Source organism: Phaethon aethereus (assembly GCF_964289735.1).
Source record: "Phaethon aethereus genome assembly, chromosome: 2".
In the NCBI taxonomy this organism is placed as follows: Eukaryota; Metazoa; Chordata; class Aves; order Phaethontiformes; family Phaethontidae; genus Phaethon; species Phaethon aethereus.
The window spans coordinates 4,932,634-4,956,915 of NC_138582.1; the positions used below are offsets into that span (position 1 = coordinate 4,932,634).

Here is a 24,282-nt window from a genome sequence, read left to right on the forward strand (position 1 = left end):
GGGCTCTGAGCAACCTGCTCTGGTTGAAGATGTTGAGGGAAGTTGGACTAGATGACCTTTAAAGGTCCCTTTCAACCCAAACTATTCTGTGATTCTAAGTCTGTTACCTCTGTTTGTTGTGCATCATCTAATCCATCTGTAGCTTGACTGAAGAACTTTTAGTTTCCATACTCTAAAATGTGCTTAATGAGTTGCAGAGACAGACGTACAGGTTCCATATAGATTTCTCTACCTCTAATATCAAGGGATTGTGAACTGCAGCTTTGAGTTTTCCTTATCTGGTAGAAAACACCGCCAGCCTTTTTCCTATCTTTCCCTAACGGTTCTTAACAGAAAGCCTGTGCGAAAGTTAAACTTCTCTGTATAACCCAGACTGTAAGAGAACTTGAAGATAGTCCAAAATTTTTTTCACTTGGATCCTAAAAGGAAAAGGCTGAGCTCCCTTTATTCCTCTTCTTGCTCTGACCATATATATATGTAAATAAAAATAAATAAAAAGTCTGTGCAGATCCTGTCAAGGATTTATAGTAGATGTTTTCCACATCCTTTCTGGATTCCCTCTGTCACTGGTATTCTAATAGCTTTTTGTGGAAACCCTGTTTTCCCTGTCGTGGGGTGTCCCCTCTCCACGTCTCCCATTCCCCCCCTTCAAACTGCACTTGCATTTCCAAAAGGGGACATTACCCATTTGCAAGCCCAGTGACGAATGACCAAGGTGGCTAGGGGAAGGAGACCATGACAGAATTGTAAAATAGTTTGGGCTGGAAGGACCTTCATCTAGTCCAACCCCCATGACATACCAGGAGAGGCTGAGAGAATCAGGTTATTCAACCTTAAGAAGAGAAGGCTGAAGGGTGATCTTCCAGCTGCCTACAACTTCCTCAGGGAAGGCTGTGGAGAAGATGGAGCCAGACTTGTGGCAGGAGGCAGTGGACAGAAGCTGGAACACAGGAAACTGCATTTGGGTGTAAAGTAAGTTTATTTTACCTTGGGGGTGATCAAACACTGGAACAGGTTGTAAGAGATGTTGTGGAAACTCTGTCCTTGAAGATACTAAAAAGTTGACTAGACAAGGCAACCTTCCAACCTATGTTATTCTGTGTTCATGATACTTGGCACCTCTGCGGCCGCTGCTGGAAAGCCTTTTCAAGCAGATGTGTCTATTCCTTTGCCAATCTTGGTTCTTTTTAACCTGATGGTGATCAACATGTTTGCCATTTTTTTGTTTCCTGCAGTTTTGGAGGCAAAACAGCTGATGACTAGTTGAGGACAAGTTATTAAACCCCCTTTTTTTTCCAAGGAGTCATGCCTCCTCTCTGCATCTCTGTGATGGAATCTGTAACTAAACTGGAGGCAGCAAAGAATATGCAGAATGGTGGTATAGTGCATGCTGTCTGCAAGGCTGGCGTTGGCAAGCAAGGTAGATGAAATCAAGTGCTGCAGGAGAATCAAATTACATATTGAATTGAAATTCTCTATACTAGCATGAAATTCGGCCTTTTATTAAATATTTGGGTATCAAGTAATCACTGTATGTAAAATACTTTGAAAAGTGCATCTGTATTGCACAGCGATATCTGAAACACCCATAGTGATGATCCGGAAGAGCTACCCTGTTGCCTGATATTAGAAACCTTAACTGAAAGTGAAGCATCCAAATAAGGCTTCCTTCCTTCACTTTAGTTTCATTTAGAGGCTATATTTTTAGAAAAATGGTTTTAGAGAAGCTTCCTGTCCACAAATGTAGGTTGCATTAGCCCAATGCTAAAACATGCTTTGAGTTGTGAAAACATCACCTGATTATTAAATATGCGTTGGGACTTGCCACACAAGGAAACTTACTGATATAATTACAGTAGTATAATTACGCTCAGACGTTTTCCTGTGTCGACAAGCCCTTAGATGCAACTAGCTTGGCCCCTTCTTATTTAGTAACTCATTAGGCCTCTGACTGCACATTAGAATTGCATAATTCTTTGCTAAAAAAACTTCAACGTACAAGCTTAGTGCTGACTGGTAGCGCTTCCAGGGTGCTGAGCAGACCAGCAGTTCAACTTTAAAAAATGATGAACAATGAAGAACAAAAGAAATGAATGCTCCAAGTCTGGGAAATGGTTATAAACGGTCCTGAAAAATCATCATTACACAATTGCATGGATTGTGTAATTGCACAACTGCTGGGCCATGCTCATTCAAAAGTGCAACTCATTCACACCTTTTATATACTAGGAGTTTCTTGGCCAACTGACTCCTTGAGTCACTCTCTTATCTCTAGTTTTGATCCACAATAACGTGCTGGAGTAGGAGCACGCACGCAGCCAGCCGTGTGTTTGCAGTCGTGTTTTCAATTTGCAAAACTCTGTTTGTACTAAAGCAGCATTTCTGGGATTGCGCAGAGTTCCTCTACCACCCGCTTTTCCCTGATGCTCTCTTTTGACAGAGTAATATTGCTTGATGTTTATTTTTATTTTGGAAAACTGCTGCAAGAATGTTATTTTTCTAATATCTGTCGTCTTCCAGATTTCTTTTTATTTTAGAAATTACAGTTCTTAACATTGATAACTATGAACGTTTTGTCTGTGTAAATTGGATGAATTATAATAGGAAGTCTGTTTTTTCATGATAAAAATAAGCCTAAAGACAGTATACTGGCACCTCATTATTTGATACCCAGCTTACCTTACTTCACACCTTTAAAATGGGGTTCTTGATGGTCTCAATCATCATATCAAGGCTGAAACGTTCTCATTCCTATTATCAAATGAGTGAGGAGCTTCTGATACTTATCACACAGATGCTCCAGTTTATTAGTCTTTCATCCTTCTTCTAATTCATTCTTCCCTTGACAACACTTTAAAAGTAAAATCAGGTATGCATGTAGATTTTCCAACACTTTGAAATACTGTCTTTCCAAAAGCAGCATCAGTGTTCACAAAGGAGTTTCTGAAAAACAGGAGTGGAGCAAATACCACGTGTTGGGGTAGGAATTCTGGCAGGTTTCCTCGGGCAGGGCGTCACCTCGAGCTCCAGTGTCCGGCGGTATCCTCTGTAACACACTTTGCCATGCTGCAAAACCTCCCTAGTAGGAACCTTCCCACTAAGAAAAGCGTTCTGCTATCTTTATGGCTTCTGTCACATTTAAAAGGGAGCGAGTGATGGGAATTATGCAGGAGTGCTTGAACAAGGAGTTGGGGCAGCTGAATCACTTTGGACGTAGCAATTGTGTTTTATGATTGAGGCTTATGTTTTTTTTCTTTGATAGAGAAGAATAATAAGGCTCTGTCCTCTCATCAGCACCAAATTCAGTATTTTGTGACACTATGCTTCACAGCTGGTTGGTGTAACGGATTTTACACAGGTAGTTTTTGCATTCTTAATTTGAGGCAGTAGTCCAAAAAGTGAATTCAGATCGATGGTTGTAATATTTAGTTTTTCCCCTTGAAGTTCAGTTCACATCCTTCAGTTCTGTAGTTCAGGCATACGTATCTTTTATGCAGCAGAAATATAGGTTGACTGCTTATCGGGTCAGTGCTGCTGTTTAATAAACAGTACTTATCTCCTTGAAGCAACACCCTGCCCTAAATAAGTTTGCCAAGGGAGTTGAGCCAGAAATAGCTTCCTTTTTTTAATTTCTTTTATTGGATCGTTAAAAAAAACATTGAAAAGAATGTTTAAAATGAAAATACAGGATGGTAGTAGTCCTGCTTTCTGAGCAGCTTCGTTCTGTTATTTTTTTCTCCATCAGGTGTGTAAGCTGTAAAGCTCTGTGATCACGTCTTTTCCCCAGGAGTCTGTACTGCTCTCAGCATTTCATGTCATTCTCAAAACTGAATATATGCCCTTGCTTTTATTTACTGTTTGTCACTAAAACTCCTGTGGAGGAATGTAATGATGTTGCTCAGCAACATGTGATTGTGTTGATCCTTGAACGCTTATAGATACGGCTTTGTTATGCCCCTGTGAGAAGTGGTAAATGATCCCATTTTAATACAGTGGGAGGAGGATGCATTACTTAATTACAAAATTACTTAATTTTGCAGCACAAATAGCTTGGGAGGGGTTTCCCCCTCTCCATGATGCTAGCTTTTGTACTTATGGGTTGGCTGGGGTTTTTTTGGTATTTCTGAAAACTAGTTGTGACGTACCAAATCTGGCACAGAAAAAGGAAGGGCACGGGAATTAGGATGTGGCAGTAGATACAGAAATGTTAGAAGGCATAAACATAGACAGCAAAGAGAAGGGAAGTGCTTAATATTGATGAGGTAATAGTTGATCAGGTAGTTGTGGTAAAGGCAATACATAATGCAGCTGGAGTGCAGAGTGTGGATAACAAGAAACAATAAACAAAATAATAAATATAAACGCCAGGAGCCCTGGCAGAAAACTAAAATATTTTTGAATGGGTGGTGCTATGGGGATCATGGAAGGACACCAAAAACTCACAGAATGACAATCATTACTAGGGCATGGTTTTCAAATAGGAATGTTCTGTTACATAAAGATGGAAATAAAAATACGTGCAGTGCTGAGCTGTAAAGCATTAAACAACAATGTCTGAAATTATAGGTGGGAGCCAGATTTCTTCAGGGAAAATGATGGTAAACAAGATTCTGGTGGAGTAGAGGCAGATGCTCGGTGCACATCCTCCTGATCTGATTTGGAGGTGGATAAGAGAAACCTTTGTCATATTGCAAGTATAAATATTTGCAGGTGTATTTTTTATGTTACTTTCCATCTGTAGTGATAAAGCTATAAATAACTTTGTTAGTTGTCATATTCACGGCAGAGGATTTTTTCTAATTAATGACAGAGAAACTTTGTGAGTTTGTCATACCAAGCAAGGGGAGAAGGTGGCTGTGGGGGCCACCTGAGTGAGTTAATCACCTTCAGAAAAATACATTTGAAGTAAGCAGAGGTCCTGTAAGCATTGGGAAGAGGTGTCAAATCCATGTCTCAGAAGTTGAGATGCACAGGAATTAAAAAAAAAAAAAAAAAAAAAATTGCCAAAGCTTGAGAGGAATTAGAGTCAGCAAAGTATTTCAACGTGCCTTCAGGGATGTAAATAGGAAAGGTTAGATGCAGAGGCAGACAGGCTGCTTGCAGTGAGGCCTGGGTTTACGTAAAAGAGTCTAGAGCTATTGTGTGAAAACTAAGAAGATACTTTGCTTCATTTCTCAGTACAGGTGTTGACGCTGCAAAGGCAAGATGGATAAATAGTAATAATATTCAAATGAGAATTGCTGTCTTTCCACTGAAGGCAAAACTGGAAGTGTGTGCTTAAATTGTGGAGGCAGAACAATCTGTTATCACAGAAACCTGAAGTGTTAGGTCATGGAAATGAAAGTCTCTAGCAACAAGCATCTTTAACATATCGATCAAGTTAGTGTTGGAGAATCACAGCCTTTAACAGCAATGTTTATAAAAGGGAGGGAAAAAAGCACAAATTGAACTTCTGTAATGTGACATTCTGAGGCATACACCCTTTTGACGTATTTGGAAGGCAATATCTGAAACAAGCTTCCCAAACGCAAAACAAACAAGAAAAGCCAAGATTTAAATAAATAAATAAAAAAAATAACTAATATCATATTCCCAATGTCAAACCAAACTATCTGGATTCTGATTAAATATCTGGTATATGGTAATTGGTGCTGAAAGTCAGGTTAGTACAATGGTAGATATAAGAAAGGAAATGCTGATGAGTGGGAAACTGGCCACAGGGAGTGTTGAAGGGTAAAGTGGGGAAGTGATGCTACTGAGGTTGGGAATGATCTTGTTTATTATTTCATTAACAATCTTTGCATAAATGTTAGGGATAAATACAGTAACTTCATCATGGGTCATAGGAGACCTTGTCAGAAAAGGAGGACCAGAGCATCATCCAGAAAGCAAGTAGGGTAATAGATATAGGTTAAAAAAATAAATGTATTAAAGAACACATAGCTGGGAGCTAATAGTGAACTGGGACATGATCAGCCATAAACGACTGAGATGGGCACGCACATACTGATGGGTCACTGGACGGCCAAGAGCTGCTGTTATAAGGTGGTGGTACACCAGGCAAATGCAGTTTAGGGCTCATTAACATGACGTTTCCAATTGAGAGATGAAAGCATGAGTGCATTTGTGCTGGACCCTGATGGGACCTCATGCAGGATAGCACTCGGCCTTGCTCAGGAAAGATGAGCTGAAGATGCATTAGCTTGAAAAATGACTGGAAGGATGAAGCCTGGTTTATGAGAAGAGACTAATAGAAGTAGTATAGCCTAGAATTAAGAATTAAATGGGATTTTCATTTAAATCTAAAAATACAATAAGGAGTACTTAATCTGAAGGTCAGCGAGTGTAACCTGACAATGAACAAATAAAAATGGAAGGATGTTTCTGAGCATTAGAGCATGACAGTTCTGGAACAGCTTTCCAGTAGGGAAAGTGAGGGTGGGAAAGTGGTGACTGATCTGTTAATGAAGGGATGTGTATTGTTTCTGATGCTAGCAGAGGACTGAATTTGATAATCCCAGGAAACCACACCTGGATTCTTACATAAGTAATGAGAAGCCTCCTGGGTTATTTCACATGTGAAAATTTTGCTGCAAGTTGTTACTGCTCTAGACCATGGAAAACCTGAGTACTGATGCTGCAGGAGTTTTGAACACTCGCTTTGGTACCTTACACAATTCCCCATGGATTTTTAATGGAATTTCCTAGATTGAAATAAAAGCAAGCAGCTATTATGCTTCTGCTTCATGTTGCCTGATCTACAGCTGGCATTTGGGTTTAAGAATATTGTACAGCAGTAGACTATTTGCTCTGCTTTCTGTTTAAAGGAAGCAGTGGGATATAATTTAATTCTAATACATAGCGTTTGCCAGAGAGCTGCAATGTGTAGGAACATCTCCTCTTTGGCAGCCTGTGCGGTGTGGTCATTAGAGCAAAATGTATATAGCTGAAATGCATGCATTGTATTTGCTTTGATGCATGCAACTCATCCAAATGTGATTGCAAAGGTGGTTTGAGTGGTAGAAACTCCATTTTTATAGCGTTTACTCAAATAAATGTGGTTAGGCGATTTGCTTCTCTGTCTGTTTTGAAACCAAGGTTCTTCCCTGCAACAAAGTTCTGTTTCTCAGTTTCCCAGCAGTGCCCGCTTGGCCTCGCAAATTCCCACTTGGCTGACTTGTGGTATAGGAAAATGCAGCTTAATTTTCTGTTTGGTAATCAGGGCTAGGAAATACAGCAAATGGTGATTCAGCATGGGAAGAAAGAGTCGGAATTCACGGACTCCTGATAGCAGGTTTTTTTCGAACCTTAGATTGCTGAAAAGAAGTTACCGGTTTAAATGTGCTGCGCTTCATTGGTCAAGTAGCCTATAAATTTGTTTAACTGTCAATTTGCTATAGCTAACTTGTGCTTTCTCTGTTTTCAGTGCTTGCACCTCCTCCACCGTTGCCACCACCAATACAGGGATATGCCTTTAAACCCCCTCCTCGACCAGATTTTGGCACTTCTGGGAGAACAATCAAACTGCAGGCCAACTTCTTTGAAATGGACATTCCTAAAATAGATATCTACCATTATGAATTGGATATAAAGCCAGAAAAATGCCCTAGAAGAGTTAACAGGTAATACTGTGCTTTGCTTTTCCTCACTTATTTACATTCTTATTTTCCTTTGAAAATGCTGGAGCCATGTGCCAGTCTTCGTTGAAGGCTTGGAGGATGTTTCTGTCTTTAGTCATTGTTTGTAGTGATAGCTTCTAACTTTGTATATCCATCAACAGGCCTTTTTTTTTCCTCCTTCTGTACCAATCCAAGATTTCAGTGCTAATTGTCCCATATTTTGATTGAACTTGTCAGCACTTTAAGATGCTGCTGATCAAAGCCACTGGTGACAGATGGATAAACTGTATTAACCGTAGTGGAGTTAGGTCAGCATAAGCCTTGATAAATATGATTCTTAGTATTGCTTGGTTAAATATTGGAGTACAGTTGGCTGACAAGCCCTTCAGCAGGGAGTTGGTGGTATGGGCTTGTTTACCCACCTTCCCCTACTGACAAGGGGAGGCAAAACCCGTTTGTTTGTACTGCTGCAAGAGGATCGTGGAGGGACTAAATTAGGTAAGACATTATGCTTCATCAGTAGATTCTATATAAGGGAAAGATATGCTCCTGAAACAGCAAGGTGAAAACATGGATCAGTTGGCCAAGGAAACAAGCAATTAGGTTTTGCATTTTGCATATGTGCCCTATTAGTCACAGTGTGGCAACCTCATGGACTTGAAAAAGAGTGGTGTTGCCAGAAGTGAAACTTGAGAACAAGACTTGGCGCTAACTGGAAACCACAAGTGTCTTCATCATAGCTACCTACATCTTGACTGTAGAGGATCAGAATGGCATGTTTATATATTCAGGAGCAAAACCTTTCCTTATTAAAAAAGGTCACATAAGTAGAATATGCAGTCTTGAACATGAACAAAGTGTGCAGTCAAAAAAGCCACCTGAAAGCCAAAGTTTTCTTACCATGAATTAATAAACCAGAGTTCATTATCCTTTGTTATACTAAAGAGTTGGTAATGATAGCGTTTTCATAAAGCAGCATGACTGGGCTTTGGTGTCCTGTTTTCTTTCTGTGGTGATCTATAAATATAGATTTAATTTTTCAGCTAGTCAAGAATTGAATTTATTTTTAAAAGCGAACACTGTTGTAAGTGTATTAAGCTGAACTCTCTTCTTGCCCTCCTGATTTCGCTGGAGTACTCTTACTGGGTTGGAGTGCTGAAAAAAATTTTCAGCAGTCACTTTTTTCATAGGGGGACCTGTAAGAGCTTTACTTATATGAATTGATATCCCTGCCACCAGCTCCAACCCTGAAAACTGGCGTGCTGCTGACTGATGCAGATTGCCCTGCCTCTGTAGCACCTCTGGGACCTGAGTGCTGCCACAGCTCACGGGTCTTGTAGTTCTGTGTGATCACCTCTGTTACAGTCCAGTGTGTGTGTGTGCTTGCTTATCAATGGCAGAGAGTGTAATTATTAAATAATAAAGCAATTTTCCTCACTGAAAAGGCAGATTATATTCAGTAGCAAGTTCTGTCTCCACTGACAGCTTCTGACCTGCTCTGCTTTGTCAGGTTAATCACTCCCTCTGTTGTGGTAACACGAGCAAGTATAAATCTACATAGATTAAATGCCTTTTGCAGTAAACAAGGATGTCATAAATGCATTCGACAGTGGTATCGTGCATGTTGCTCAGTGCAGTGTGGGAAGAATACAAATTGTATTCACTTAATGAAGTGTATGTTTTATTTCTTTTGGGTGCTTATTCCTGCATGCATTACCCTGTAGATATACATGTGCTCACCTGCACCTGGGTTTTGTGAGCTGTGACCTTTCAATCCTCCATGTATACCTATATTTTTGTGTGTGCTTATATATATATGATTATGCAGGATGCACATGTAGTCCAATTGTAAATGATAGTTTTTTCAGCTAGCTTACATGTTTCTAGTGTTTGGGTTATATAATTCAGATGTGTATTTATAGTAAATAGTTTTTATCATTACTTTATATGTTATAACCTCTAGAAAAGATAGAAGGACATGTTATTTTCATTTATGCTACTCCCTCATCTGTCCCAGCTTCATTCTTCAGTTTTATTCCAGGACTTGCTACAGCTTGGACTATGACCCTGCAGACCCACTGCAGGGAAGTATACAGTGTACATGCAAGTTCCACGCTGATGAGACGTGAGAGCTGGAGCAGGACTGGAGACAACGTGCTGCTGTGCTAAATTAATAGTCTGGCTACAATTCTTCACATGTCGCAGAAAGTCCAGATCTGTTTGGATAGTTAGTTAGGGAGAGTGGGCGATGTGAGTTTGGTTCTGCACAGTGGATGCCCTCAGTTTAATTCATGAGGGCAGCTAGGACTCATACAAGGTTCAAGATGAACTCTGCTTGCAGTCACTGACCCCGAGTTCTTGGTGTGCTTGCATGATCTCAGTAGAATAATGCTCCCAAAGAGCTGAAGTTAGTGAATTGGTAAATAACTCTTCTATTAACTTCACATGGAGAAAATAACTTCCTTTTCTTTAAGATGTCTCTACCCACAGTTGAGAAGCACTGTCACTAAATGTGGTTTGAAGCTTGAAAACCTTAATTAAGTGGAAGTGTTCATTTTTATATAAAGTAGCTCACAATTGGAAGAACTTGCTCAGGAAATGAACGGGTTTTCCATTGCTCAATCTTTAACTCAAGGTTGAAAAATACCTCCTCCCTCTCACCCTCCAAATTATGTACTGTTCAGTCAGACATTGCAGCCCTAAGGCAGGAATTACTGGATCAAGTCAGGCAAGTTTCTTTCAATGGTCACATCTTGTCTTAAAGCCTTGGCACAGAGCAAAGAAATTGTCAATTAAACCAGTCTTAAGTCTTTTCTTGAATGAATTCAGAGTTTCATCTCAGTTTTTTGCATTGCTATAATATCTAACTGTATGCTGGAGTAATTTCCTTTCCAAGTCAAGGTGTATGTAATGGTCATCTGCAAGCCTCTCTGAGCTGCTAGTTGACAACAGTAGTGAAACAATAAAGGTTTCCTTTCTATGTCAGTTAAACTTCTTAACATACAGCTTGGGGCAAAAGGGCATTAAGGATCTTGTAGGCAGCATGTTGCAGACCAGTGATGGATTTCAGATTTTACAGCATTGTGATACAGATAGCCAGAAGGATGTCTCTTTGAGACATTTGCACCAAAGACCTTTGGAATCAAAGTGTGTTACTATTCCAGCAGACCTCTCTTCAGCTGGTGAACTGCTTTGCATGACCAGTGTGTAAACGCTGTGGTTTGACAAGAACTTTAAGAGTGGTTATGTCATTCATACAAATGCTGTGCTTAAATGAATATGTATTTTTAATATGCACGGGTCCCAGTGAATGTGCCTATCCCGTTTTCTTAGATGGATCCCAGTTTTTTGCGTATGGGGGAAAAAAAAAATTAAAAAGTAATTTTTCTCAGTGCGATGCAAAAAGTTTTCGTATCACTGTCAGCATAGAACTATTATAGAACTATTGTCGTTACACTAAGACTGTAAGCTTGGATATTTTTTGGTTTGGTTTGGTTTTTTTGGAAAGCTGCTCGGGCTGCTGGACTTTTGGTCCGTGGTCCTCTGCAAAAGGGGCTGTAGACATGGGAACAGAAGCCTCAGGAGAATAAAAAGCACCTCCTGTTTTGAGCTTGAGAGAGTATGAGCTTTACCACTTCCAGTAGATCACAGAAAAGAGGAAGGAAGGTTTCAATCTGAAAAAGGTAGAAGTAGCTACCTTAAGAAGACAGTTTAGTCTGTGAAAAAGTTGCTTTAATTCAGATCCGTCAAACAAATCTTGCCTTCAATACCCAAAAGTGGACAACCCTTTCATTTACCTAAAGCTTCTATGCATAAATATTAGTATTACTGTTCATTTGCTACTTAACATCAAAAGTAAAAAGTTAAATTAACGTAATCTTTTTGTATTTTCAGAGAAATAGTGGAGCATATGGTTCAGCACTTTAAAACCCAGATTTTTGGGGATCGCAAACCAGTGTTTGATGGAAGAAAAAACCTTTATACAGCTATGCCGCTTCCCATTGGGAGAGATAAAGTAAGTTTTAAATAGAAAAGTTTCTAATTGGAGATTTTAATGTAGTATTTGCAGAGCCTGTCTAATAACTGATAGGAACTGATTTTATATTTCTGGAGCAGATGTCTCCTCCTGTTGCCACTTTGCTCAGTGTGTGGTTTGTCAGGACAGAAGTGTGAGCTTGTTGCTGTCAAAATGGCCGCTTTCCTTTCCATATCCCCTCTTTCTTCCCTCTCTCTGCCCACTTGTGTGGTTTCTGCTGGTTTGGTGAGCTGGATCAACTGCCCAAGACAGCAGACAAGCTCCATACTGGCACTAGGGAGAAAGTGAAAGCATGGTTGAGTTTGAGAAAGGGGAGTGGAAGCACCCATGTGGGCAGCAGCAAGCTGTTGTGTCAGCTCGTTAATCTCATCAAAGCCGACTGTAAGCTGATTCTCACTATCCACGCACTAGAAGAAACTCCTCCATCCCGCTGTTGGTGGTATGGAACTTCTTCCCTAATCCTTTGCGACGTGAGAGCCAAATTAATTTAAACTGCACAGGTTAAGACCTGCTAGTTTAGCCCTCCGGGCAGTTCAGGAGGACTTTCTTGTTCTGTTTGCCAGCTCTGTACATAGGGCGGTGACCTCTTTGGTCACTCTGGTTGTAGTTGCGAAGTGTCCCCTTGTCTGTGCCCATTGATGACTGGAGAAGCAGAAGGGTCTGTGCTGGAACATGCTAACACACAAACCCGATAAAATAATTTAGCTTACGCTTCTGTGGTCTAATAACAGATTGAATTTTCTGTGGCCTTTTTTATTTAGACGATGAACACTTGAGAATACAGTCATCCTCATTACTCACTTAATACTGTGGTAGTTCCCAGAGGCCTTCTGCTGTGGGTGCAAGGTGGGGCATACACAGTTACAGGGAAAGACTGTCTGATCCCATAGGAGTTGATTACAACCTAACTAGACAAAAAATATAAGGGGGAAAGGGAAATACAGAGGAATGTGGAAACTTGCTTATGTGATAAAAATGAGAACAGAGCTTAGGTCTTCCTAAATTGAGTAGCAATGTGCTACAAAATAGTTCATGCTGTGCTTCACTGTCTGTCATTGTATGCCTGTGCAGTGCTTGACACAGTTAATAGTTTTACCTGAATCAAGCTTTTAATCTCATATGTGTTATTTTTATTTCCCCCAAATGTATTTAAATGTATGTCATGCAATAAAGGATGGTCTTTACTCCAGACTTAATTATTTTTCATTAACTGATAAGCTGTTGTCTAGGAAAAATATAAAATAATCATTTAAAAGTATTGGAGATTTTTTTTTCACTTTCACCTACAATATTCCAGTTCCTACAGATTTGACATGCAAGATTGCAAAGTATTTGCTAAAGGTGGAATGGTACTTGATGAGTGTCTCCTAGGCGTTTAAACAAGTTGTTGTGGTTTAGCCCCAGCCGGCAACTGAGCCCCATGCAGCCGCTTGCTCACTCCCCCACAGTGGGACGAGGGAGGGAATTGGAAGAGTAAAAGTGAGGAAAGGCATGGTTTGAGATAAAGACAGTTCAATAGGTAAAGCAAAAGCCACACACGCAAGCAAAGCAAAACAAGGAATTCATTCCCCGCTCCCCGTGGGCAGGCAGGGGTTCAGCCATCTCCAGGGAAGCAGGGTTCCGTCACGCATGATGGTTTCTTGGGAAGACAGACGCCATAACTCCAAACGTCCCTCCACCCCTTCCTTCTTCATCTCAACTTTATATATCGAGCATGACGTCATATGGTATGGAATATCCCTTTGGCCAGCCTGGATCAGCTGTCCTGGCTGTGCCCCCTCCCAGCTGCCCGTGCACCCCCAGCCTTTTGCTGGCAGGCCAGCACGAGAAGCTGGACTGTCCTTGACTGCTCAGCAACAACTCAGAACATCAGTATGTTACCAACATTTTCTCATCCCAGATCCAAAACACAGCCTCACACTGGCTTCTGTGAAGAAAATTAACTCTACCCTGGCTGAAACCAGGACACAAGTCCTCGATGCACGCAGAGTTACCTTGTAACTGTAATACATTCCAAGTTGTGGATGACTGACAATATATTTTATGACAAATATGAAGTTCTGCATTTAACAAGTAAAGGTAAATGAAAAGCGGTTATCTGTGGAGGATAAACTGGGATCAGATTAATCCTTGGCTCTAATGATTCTTTGTGAGATGCAAGTTCATAGAATCACAGAATAGTTTGGTTTGGGAGGGACCTTTTAAAGGTCATCTAGTCCAACCTCCCTGCAATGAGCAGGGACATCTTCAACTAGATCAGGTTGCTCAGAGCCCCATCCAACCTGACCTGCAATGTTTGTAGGGACGGGGCATCTCCCACCTCTCTGGGCAACCTCGGCCAGGGTTTCACCACCTTCATTGTGAAAAATGCCTTCTTTTTATCCAGTCTAAATCTCTCCTCTTTTAGTTTAAAACCATTATCCCTTGTCCTTTTGCAACAAGCTCTGCTAAAAAGTCTGTCCCCATCTTTGTTCTAAGCCCCCTTTAAGTACTGGCAGCTGCAAGAAGGTCTCCCCGGAGCCTTCTCTTCTCCAGGCTGAACAACCCCAGCTCTCCCAGCCTGTCCTCCCAGCAGAGCTCTTCCATCCATCAGATCATTTCTGTGGCCTCCTCTGGCCCTGCTCCGACAGGTCCATGTCTCTCCTGTGCTGAGGGCTCCAGAGCTGGACGCAGCACTGCGGGGGGGGTCTCATCAGAGCACAGTAGAGGGGCAGAATCCCCTCCCTCACCCTGCTGGCCATGCGGCTTTGGGTGCAGCCCACGACACGGTTGGCTGCCTGGGCTGCGAGCACACATTGCCGGCTCATGTCCAGCATTTCATCCCTTGCTCTCGTTGGGAGCTGGGTCAGATGACCACCTCCTCCGGTTCCTTCTGTGTCTGAATGCCTGCTGACCAAATAGGACTCAATTCTTGATGCTTTGGATTTTAAAGCCTGTGTATAGTAAATCATATATGGTAAAAGTAAAGTCTAGTGACAGTATGTCAGCAGGACATGCTTTTGACACCCTGATGCTTTTGTGTCTGTGCAAATGAACGTTGTAACCTATGCCTGGGAAAACGCTGACTTGAATGCTTTTGCTAACCATTTTGGATGGGACAGAATTACCTGGCCAGAGCGATGATCATTTGCAAAAGGCGGTCACTGAGGAGAGTGTTTTTAGTGGAGGTTATCGCAAGGTGGTTCAGAGAGTTCAATCTGTGGCTCCCATTTAGGCTCACTTCTAATAAACGCATATTTTTTTCCCCTTTTTCCCATGGGATCTAGGACTTTGTAGGTTGTTCTGCCATACATATATTAATGTTATTACCCTGGAGGACAGAGCTAATAGAGATACATCTTCAGCTGGTTTAAATCAGATGTGGGGAAATTTAGCTTAATGAGGGAAATTTTTACATGGTGCTAAATTGATTTAAGCATTGTTTAATCTAGTATAAAGTTTGTAGGTATTAGGACTTTCGTCTAGCGTAATTAGATTAGGTTTTGGATGTTCTGTACATAACAAATGTAGCAAGTTTACTGCACATGTGAGTACATTTAGGATTATATTGAAAAGATTCATGATTATACACTGATTAATAGATGATCCTCAATCTAAGTGGATGATGGCTTTGATTTACTTGCAGTTTGTATTGGTAGTGGAAGAACCAATGCTAAACAGAAATGGGCAACATTTGTTGTGGGGTTTTTTTTCCCCTCCTGTTGCTCTTTAACTTAATGCACTCTGTCCTCATCTCTTGGTAACGGTGGTTGTTCTGGCGTTGTTTTGTGTGGGTTGTGGGATTTTTTTGGTCCTTGCTGACAATCCTGCTTCTTTTGTAACTTTTTCTATTGTTCAGATACTCTTAATCTTTTCTGCTTGGCCTTCATGGTTATCATACCTATTTTCTTTCCTTCCTTATCATACCTTATTTTCAGTCTTTAATTCCTTCATTTCTTTAGACCTTTGGGAACAAATATGGAATATGTAAATAGTAACAGAATGTTTTCGTAATTTTTATTCGTACACATTGAGAAGAAAGAAGTGTACAGGACACTGTCAAGGTATAAAGATAGTAACAGTCTCCTCTCTCCTTGTAGGTTCTAACAGCAAGCCTAGATCACCTCTAACTATGGCATTGTACTCAACTGTTGCATTATTTGTGTATTTCCCTAAAATGTCCTTCGACAATTAAGAGTTAGAATTAAATTTTAATTGAACTTGAAAATTTTCTTATCCAACAAGAATCAAGAACAACTGATATATCTTAACGTACATCTTAAGGAGTCTTTAATTAGAAAACCAGTAATTACAAGAGAACTGAGCTGCAGTTCGATACAGAAATCCTACTGCTGTTCCCTTTTTCAGAAGGAAAGTGTTAATCCTGTCTATGGCCACAACCTTACTCCTCTTGACTTTGTCTGTTTGAAGTACTGCTAAAGACTCTGTACGTGATAGAAGCAGACCTCTTTCTTACATCCATAGCTTGAGATTTCCAAGCAAGTCCATGGGAGGTAGGCACCCAAATATTTCTTTGGAAAATGTGCATCTGTTTTCCTCTGAATCCCTCGGAAGAAACTCTTAGATTAATAGAGGAAGAGTACATTGTATGTTCAAAACATGATAAAATAATCACGTAGTGATTGCATATATTTTATAGAGCAGGAGTACTAAGAATTCCACAGGAACACATGGTCAGGTTTAATTTGTATTATTTTTAAACGGTGATATGCTGATTTGTAGGAGTCAATGAGACTACATCAGCTACAAGACCTATTCTTTTTAAGAACAGCTTTCAAATTTTTCCACAGGCTTAATGATTTTTCACATCCCTACAGTAACATCTCTTTCATTTAGTTCCTTTAGCTCAAAATTATGTCAGCTGTGTTGCAACTTAGCAGTGGGTCTAGCAGGTAGTAGGTTAGTGACTAAGATTGTAAGTTTTTTATTTGGGAATAGATTATGCTTGGTGAAACTGTAGGAAATCAAACATTAAATTTGGTTTTGGAGTTTATTCCTAATAGTGAAGTACATGATAAAATTCCCATTTAAAACTACTTTGTCTTGTAAATTTTCATATTCTTGCTTACTCTGTCAAACATGAGCATGTTCATTTGCCCTTAAAAATATATGGTGGGATAAAGAAAATAGTTCTGAGAGTCTTAAATTCTGATTAGCAGTGCCTAAAAGTATATGTGATCTTGTGGATGTGGATTAAGGACATATTTTTTGGTCCTAATGTATTTTTATGAATTTTTTTTTAAACATAAACCCTTCAGTAGCATGTAATCCAGGTGAGATGCCAAAGGAGGATAAACCTGAAGAGCTGGATTTAAACCTTGCTTATTTGAGCAATGACTTTTAATGCAACTGTTTTGAAGTGGGGTTACAGCCGGCAACAAAAACTGCTTGGGCCAAATTCAGCGGTGTGAATTCACCATCACAGCTATGCTGAATGTAATCTGTGTTTGCAGTGCAGCAATTGGAATGAAGTTCTTCAATCCTGGGTCTTCTCTTTCTGCCAGGGACACGGATACTGCAACATCAAGTAGTTCAGTTCTTCATCTTTTTCCATTCTGTCACGGTGAAGGGGCTTTGTAAATTGAAACCAGAATGGGAAAAAACTGAATTTTTTTTAGATTAAGGGTACCAAAATTGTTAATAATCAGGTAATAAACAGTTTTGGGAATAACAGAAATTATGAAACTTGATTTGAAGGAGGAGAGAAGTTTAAAGGAAAATGCAGTTCAGGTGTGACAGATGTCTTCCATCTACTGCCAATGAGATGTAAGCTGAAGACCTTTCGATGGTGTGGTGGCAGAAAAGGCCTTCATAGAAAGCTTCCAACCTGTTTCAGCTGAAAACCTGTACCTTTATTTGCACAGCTTTTCAGCAGAATTAACCTTCTGGGACAGGTTCATACCAGTGACCCTGCAATTCCAGACTCCAGTTCCCGTTGCTCTCCCACGGCCATACAGCTCCTTCCTCTGCTCATTGCTCCTGGTGGATGATATTTGCACTGGAGGAAAAATGTGGCTGTAATATTAATTTTGACTGGCTACTATAAATTGTCAACTCACTTTTTTGGCATATGGGAAGGCTTATTATTTATGTTTTATCTTTCCTTCCTATTTTTTGACTGAAGAAACTGTCGCAGAAGACCAGATGATTGCCTATAGTAGCTCGCCGTTACCCATGTATTATTTCTGCTAGCCCACTAATTACAGTTTGTCTGTTAAGTGGATGCCTTTTATATTTAAATTGTAAGCTCCCTAGGACAGGAAAACGCAATGTTTTTGTTTATATCCAGCACAAAGGGTACTCTGATCTTGTTATTTCTTGTAGTCACTCCCAGAACTGCTAATCATTTCAGACAAGCCTTAATTTTAGTCTATTTAAGAACTTTTGTGCTCAGGCTTTCTTTGTTTTAATAAAGAGGCGAAACCAGCATTACAAGTAATTGGCTAAAGTAATTTACCATAATGTAGTTTGCCAGTGTTATTTAGACAAAAAATTCATAGTGGGGCATGACATGTCAAAGGGATGCCCCTGTTTCCTGCCTGATATCGTCAGTAGTACTTGAGAATCATCATTCATTCTTTCTTCAGCATTTAAAAATAAGAGGTTTTGGGGCTGGTGGGTTTTGTGTGTTGTTTTTTTTTTTGGTTGGGGTGGGTGGTGGTTGGGTGGTTGTTTCGTTGGGGTTTTTTCCCTTTGAAAGCTTCTTGTGGATTTTATTTTCTCTCATTTGAACTATGTCTGCAGTAATAGTATATAAAGCACTCTAGCACTTTAGAGAGAGCAAACACTTGATATTCATGAATCTTGGCAGGTAGTGACAGACCATATTTTATTTTAGGCATGCAGGAGCAGACATGAGCGGTGATGCATTTGTATGAGTTAGGTGCCTGAAATCAGGTTATCGGATCTTCATGGAGACCTCCCTGGTGATACACAAGCACTTCCAAATTATAATGTTGCCTCAGAGGGAGATAGATGCCAGTTGGGAAGCACGACAGCTTTCTGAAGTACACCTTTGGAAAGATCTAGCTATAAAAAGAGGCTGTACCTACTGTATGTTGTTTCTTCATCATTGCTTTTTGTCTCCTCCCATGCTTTATAGCGCTGTTCAGAGGAAGCCATCGTCCCCTCCAAGCCCCTTCCATTGTCCCCTTTAAACGGAAAGAATCATCTTGGTTTGTTGTTTGGCATTGTTGCAGGTGGAGCTGGAGGTGACGCTGCCAGGAGAAGGAAAGGACAGAATATTTAAGGTGGCTATAAAGTGGATGTCCTGTGTGAGTTTGCAGGCTTTACATGATGCTCTTTCTGGTCGGCTGCCAAGTGTCCCGTTTGAAACCATCCAGGCACTGGATGTAGTGATGAGGCACTTGCCTTCCATGAGGTGAGGGGAAGACCTTGACGTTGTTTAGGAGGTTGCATTGTTACTTGAATCGCTTCGGTGGCTTTTTGGGTAGGATGTGCTTTCATAGCTCAATGAAAGTAATAGCCGTCTAGCAGATGGGATGCTCAGGCAAGAGGCAGTAACGGTGCTTTTCTGCTCATCTGGTGGAATTAGTAGCCTCCAGCCTGGTCACAAGTCCCTCTCCCTGCTGGTCTTCAGACTCGCTCCATGTTTGTGTGCTCTTAGGTCAGGGGTGCCCTGCCATCTCACTGATACCCCATTTCTCTGTAGGCCTCAGAGAAGGAAGTCCTCCCCGAGTGGAAAGTAGTTGGAGGTTGGTAGACATGTGAGGGTGGTTTTAAAACTTGTTACCCTGTTCCTATATGTCCTTGGGCAGATGTTTATTGCCAATTTTGTAGGAAGGGTACTGTGCTAGGAGGACTTTAATGTCACCCAGTATAGCTATTTTTATAGAAAATAAAAACTTGAAAATTACTTGGTTTTTTTCAAGCAAGTGGGATCTACAGTATTTGCAGTCAAACCCAAGAGATACTGGGTTTAAATTCTGCTGCCATGAAACAAGTCGCTTAAGACCACTGTTCAAATTACATTCAATTGGAAAATAAAGAACAAAGCTTAGTAGTGCTGAACTTTCCCATTTTGAAGGGCTAAACAGGGAAAATGAGCTCAGTTTATGTAAATATCTTTCAGTAGCCTTACATTACATTGACTTTATCATCATAATGAGGTTAAAGTAAAAACAAAAATCACTTTAGTCAGGTTTTGCAATGCAGAAAACAGCCCAGAGTAGTTAGTCACACGTCTTTGTTCACAAAAACAGACTAGCACTGTTTTTGACTAGTTTGATATTAAGTGTGCAATACTGACTTACCAGGATGAAAGATGCGTCAAAAATGTTTGTTAGATCAGTTCTTCACCCACACAGAGTTTCCATGGATTTCAGAGGAAGCTATGCACAAGTAAGGGGAGAGATTATTACATTGTTGTTTTAATAGCAGAGTTATTTAATTATTTTCTTACTGAAGCATAGCTGAATTTTTACTAGAGTACCAAAAAAAATTTAATAATGCTTTTTGTTTGAATTAGTGGGTATATTAAGGGGTATACTGAAAAGAAACTTAAACAAACATGAGTAGCAGCCAGTTTCTTCCTGTAACTAGCTGGATTTTGAGAGGTGTAAGCTGAGACCCGACAGGAATCTCAGATTATTGGTAATTCACAACACTGACCACTTCCATGCTTTTGTGAATAAAAATTTGCATTAGTTATGGCTTTATTGCAACTTTTTTTGTTTTAATTTTATGATCTGATTTATTTTCTTGCAGATATACTCCTGTGGGGCGATCTTTTTTTACAGCATCAGAAGGGTGCTCAAATCCATTGGGTGGTGGCAGAGAAGTTTGGTTTGGCTTCCATCAATCAGTCAGACCTTCGTTATGGAAAATGATGTTAAATATTGATGGTAGGTCCTATAAAAATCTTTTCTTGTTCCTTCTTTTTCAGTGGAAAAGCAAAAATTTAGTTCCATTTGTTAGATTTCTTAAAAATTTCCTCAGTATTTTTACTGAGGAAATAAAAATAATGTTAACGTTTTTGTCCACAGTATCTGCAACTGCATTTTACAAAGCACAGCCAGTTATCGAGTTTGTATGTGAAGTTTTGGACTTCAAAAGTATTGAAGAACAACAAAAACCTCTGACAGATTCCCAAAGGGTGAAGTTTACCAAAGAAATAAAAGGTAATAATTAAATTACATAAAACTGCTTTATCCTGTCTGGTGTGTTATCGCTACCCATTAAAAATATATTCTATAGCAATTGTATTAGTGGGAGACAGTTTATCACAATGAACAGTGTGTACACTTTTTGAGCAGAACTAAGAGGCAAGAATCATTTTATTACTTGCATATATTTCAAGACTTTCAGAAGTCTTTATGTTTCAGTCTGCTTGACCTTTTTTCTTGCTACATCAGTTAATCTGTACCTTGAGAGAGTCACTTTGTGAAGCAAAGTTGGGTCAGTTTAGATAAGTATGTGGCTTCAGTTTTGATGAACCACTAGTACAAAAAGTTAAGTGAGCTTTTTTTTTTGAACCAGCCACATTTAGAGCTTAGGTATGCACACAAGTAAATTATCATGAATTCAAGAATCTGTGGTAACTATATATGTATGTGCATTTTGCCTGGGGCAAATATAGGGTAGTTTAGCTTTATGCTTCTTAAAGTACCCCCATCTCTAGAGTAAATACAAGTTAACAGCTAGAAATACAGAAATTTTATATTTTTCACTTTTGAAACATATCGGTAGTGCCAGTCCTAGTTCCATGACAAAGATACTCCAGCTCCAAATCTAATGATTTCAAAATGTTTACAAAGACTGGGATTTCATGTTGGTTTTATTATAAATTACCTAATCTTAATTTTTTCAATTACTGGTGTCAAAATTTTCATATTCCAGATTTTACTAATAATTTAGCAATGTGTTTTTGCATATTTTGGTATATTTCATACATGTAGTCTCCTGGAAGTATATTACAGTTATTCTAATATGTAATGACTGGATCAAAGAGTAGGAGGAAGGAACCTTACTGTTTGTGTTCGCTGAAGGTTTCTTCTGGAAAATCCTTCCTTCGTGATATGCTTGATAGAAAGAAAGCAAATTAAAAAAGAAGAACTCCATAAATCATGCAGCTTCCTTGTTTCCACAAAATCGTCTTGGCCCAACTACAAGCTACCAAGAAAAGTATCAATAAATCCTGAGTTTGTACTGGTTGTAAATGTTTTGAAAAAATAATCAGGCACTGAATTGCCATCTGCTTTTGTCATTTTTTTCTACGAGTATTTTCATTCTTCAGATAGAGGAAGTCATCTCAAATTTGCAGCAGAGCTAGTGGTAAATTGAGATATTGAGGTAACGGTTTATCTTTTAATGAAAATAGTGTCATACAAATTTTGGAGGTATTAATGAAAACTTGGTATTTATCGAAGGTTTCATAATAGATGGCACTTCGAGCTTTAACAAATTATGTGGCAAGATTAGTACGTTGTTTGGCAAGCTATTAGTGCCTGTGGCAGACGGGAAGTATGCCACTGTTACTCAGCAGCTGCCTGAATTTACACACATGGGCAGATATATAAGGAATTCTTATCTACGGCCCCGTCTTCCTATTCGCACACATTCAACTTCCTATCTCTGGTAGTCCACCTGTATCTGTTTCTGCCTAAGCATGAAAGTAATCTACATGAAAATGCTGCATTCGAGCTTTTATTTGTGGATAACGGTAAATTAGAAACACTTCTTTACGGGTAGCTGTGCCGTGCTGGTTTGGGGCGAATAATTTATTCTTCTAGAAGTTTTTGCCTTTTAGGTGGGCTCGGCTTTTGTGCCAGTGGGGGTTGCAACAGATGTTTGTCTTCATGAAGAATAAAGCCCTGTGGCCTCATTCCCATGGGCTGCTAGAGGACGTACGGGTATTCCCCCGACTCATTAGTTCAGGGTTGGTTGGGATAGTTTGAGATCTCACAGACACCGTATGTTTATACATGAAGTATAAACAAGCTCTTTGTTTCAAGGAGGTTACGTGCTTCTTTTGTCCTTTCACCATCCTGGACTTCGTTAGAGGTACAGAATTGGAATTCACAGAATGCGTTCAGCTTTGCGAACTCTTGGAGCTTTGGGGTTTCATCTTGTTTCTAAAATTCTTTGTTGAACTTTGGCTGAAGCTCGGTGATTTTGAATTTTAAGACTATAAATGGTTCTTTTGAGTTCTGTCTGGAATACCCTTTGGTGATTGGTTGGAGAACGTGCTAAATAGTGAATAGCTTTACTGCACAATTTCAGAGGTCTTATGTAGCAATTTAGGGGGCTGACATCTTGATCTTGAAGAAATGGTCATACGTGTCTTCCAATTTTTAGGTCTGAAGGTGGAGATAACACACTGTGGACAAATGAAAAGAAAGTACAGAGTGTGCAATGTCACCAGACGACCAGCAAGTCACCAAACGTAAAGTATTTTGCTTCTTTTTAAGTGTATGTTTAATCTCGGGCTGGAAAAGTATCTTGCCTGCTTTATTGAGATACGAAAAGTTGTCTTGAAAGATGATGCTTTCTTTGGTCAATACATTTAAAATATATCTTAAAGTATTTTTCCCAGTTTTGCTGTTCTTTTTGTTCTATTTTTATTCTATAATGAATGTCATGGCATTTGAACTAATTGATTTGTTTTAAATCTGGAGAGGGTTGTGGTGGGTTTTTTTCCCTTTACAGATTTGTTCAGCATTGGAAAAACAGGGTGCCCTATTGGTAGCATAATGTTTCCCAGAACTGTTGAGCAGAAAAGTTGTGCCAGTTGGGATCGGCTTTCTAATCTTGCCTATTACCGACCTATCTTTCCTCTGGAAAAAAATGTTGATTTTTAATCACTAACTAGAGATCTGCAGATAACTTGAATTGTAGGTATTTTTTCCCATTTTTAAGGAAGCAGTATAGGGAACAAAACTGATACCAGCTGTTTAAAAGAAGATAACTGATCAATATCTAAATCTTGTATTTAATTGTTTGGGCTTTGTTTTGTGCTCTTTCAGCGCTGTATTATATTAATGAAAAGATGATATTTGTGCCACCTTGATGTAAGTGTGTGCAAATGCGTATGCCTATACAGAAATACATTTGTGATGCACAGAAAGAGAGAAACACATTTCTGAAGTAATAATTTTTGCAACCCTGATACTGCTATTTTCTGTGCATGGCATATTGTGAAATGTAGTACTACGATTACCACAAATAAGCAGAAAACATTAGTCTTTGTCTCTAAGGCACCTGCTCCTAGGAAAATTAATTTATAGCTTCAGGTATCAAGATTGTTAGAGAAAGTCTTCTGTGGTAGTATTGATGCATGGTAGTGGCAATGATGGAATCTTAATTATAGAAGCACACTTGCATCATTTCAGCAAGAAAGGTTTAATCTCCAGTAAGCTTAACTTGTGCCAAGAAGTATATCGAGCAAGTGTGGGAAAGTATTCTACATAAAGTAATGGCTTATTTTCCTATTTGATTTCCAATAGATTCCCACTTCAGCAGGAGAATGGACAAACAGTTGAATGCACTGTAGCTCAGTATTTTAAGGACAGGCACAAATTAGTTTTACGCTATCCTCACCTTCCATGTTTACAAGTTGGACAGGAGCAGAAACACACATACCTTCCTCTTGAGGCAAGTAAACTTTTT

At 39.6% G+C, this 24,282-nt stretch overlaps 1 protein-coding gene across 1 annotated transcript in view; it reads left to right on the top strand.

Annotated features, from left to right (window-relative positions):
• AGO2 (argonaute RISC catalytic component 2) overlaps positions 1–24,282 on the top strand; it is a 55,474-nt gene that overhangs the window by 14,463 nt on the left and 16,729 nt on the right. Inside the window, exons 2-8 of the mRNA XM_081996825.1 lie at positions 7,427–7,622; positions 11,514–11,634; positions 18,855–19,036; positions 20,383–20,519; positions 20,661–20,795; positions 22,972–23,059; positions 24,120–24,267. Of these exons, the coding sequence (XP_081852951.1) occupies positions 7,427–7,622; positions 11,514–11,634; positions 18,855–19,036; positions 20,383–20,519; positions 20,661–20,795; positions 22,972–23,059; positions 24,120–24,267 (1,007 nt within the window). The remainder of the gene's footprint in view (positions 1–7,426; positions 7,623–11,513; positions 11,635–18,854; positions 19,037–20,382; positions 20,520–20,660; positions 20,796–22,971; positions 23,060–24,119; positions 24,268–24,282) is intronic.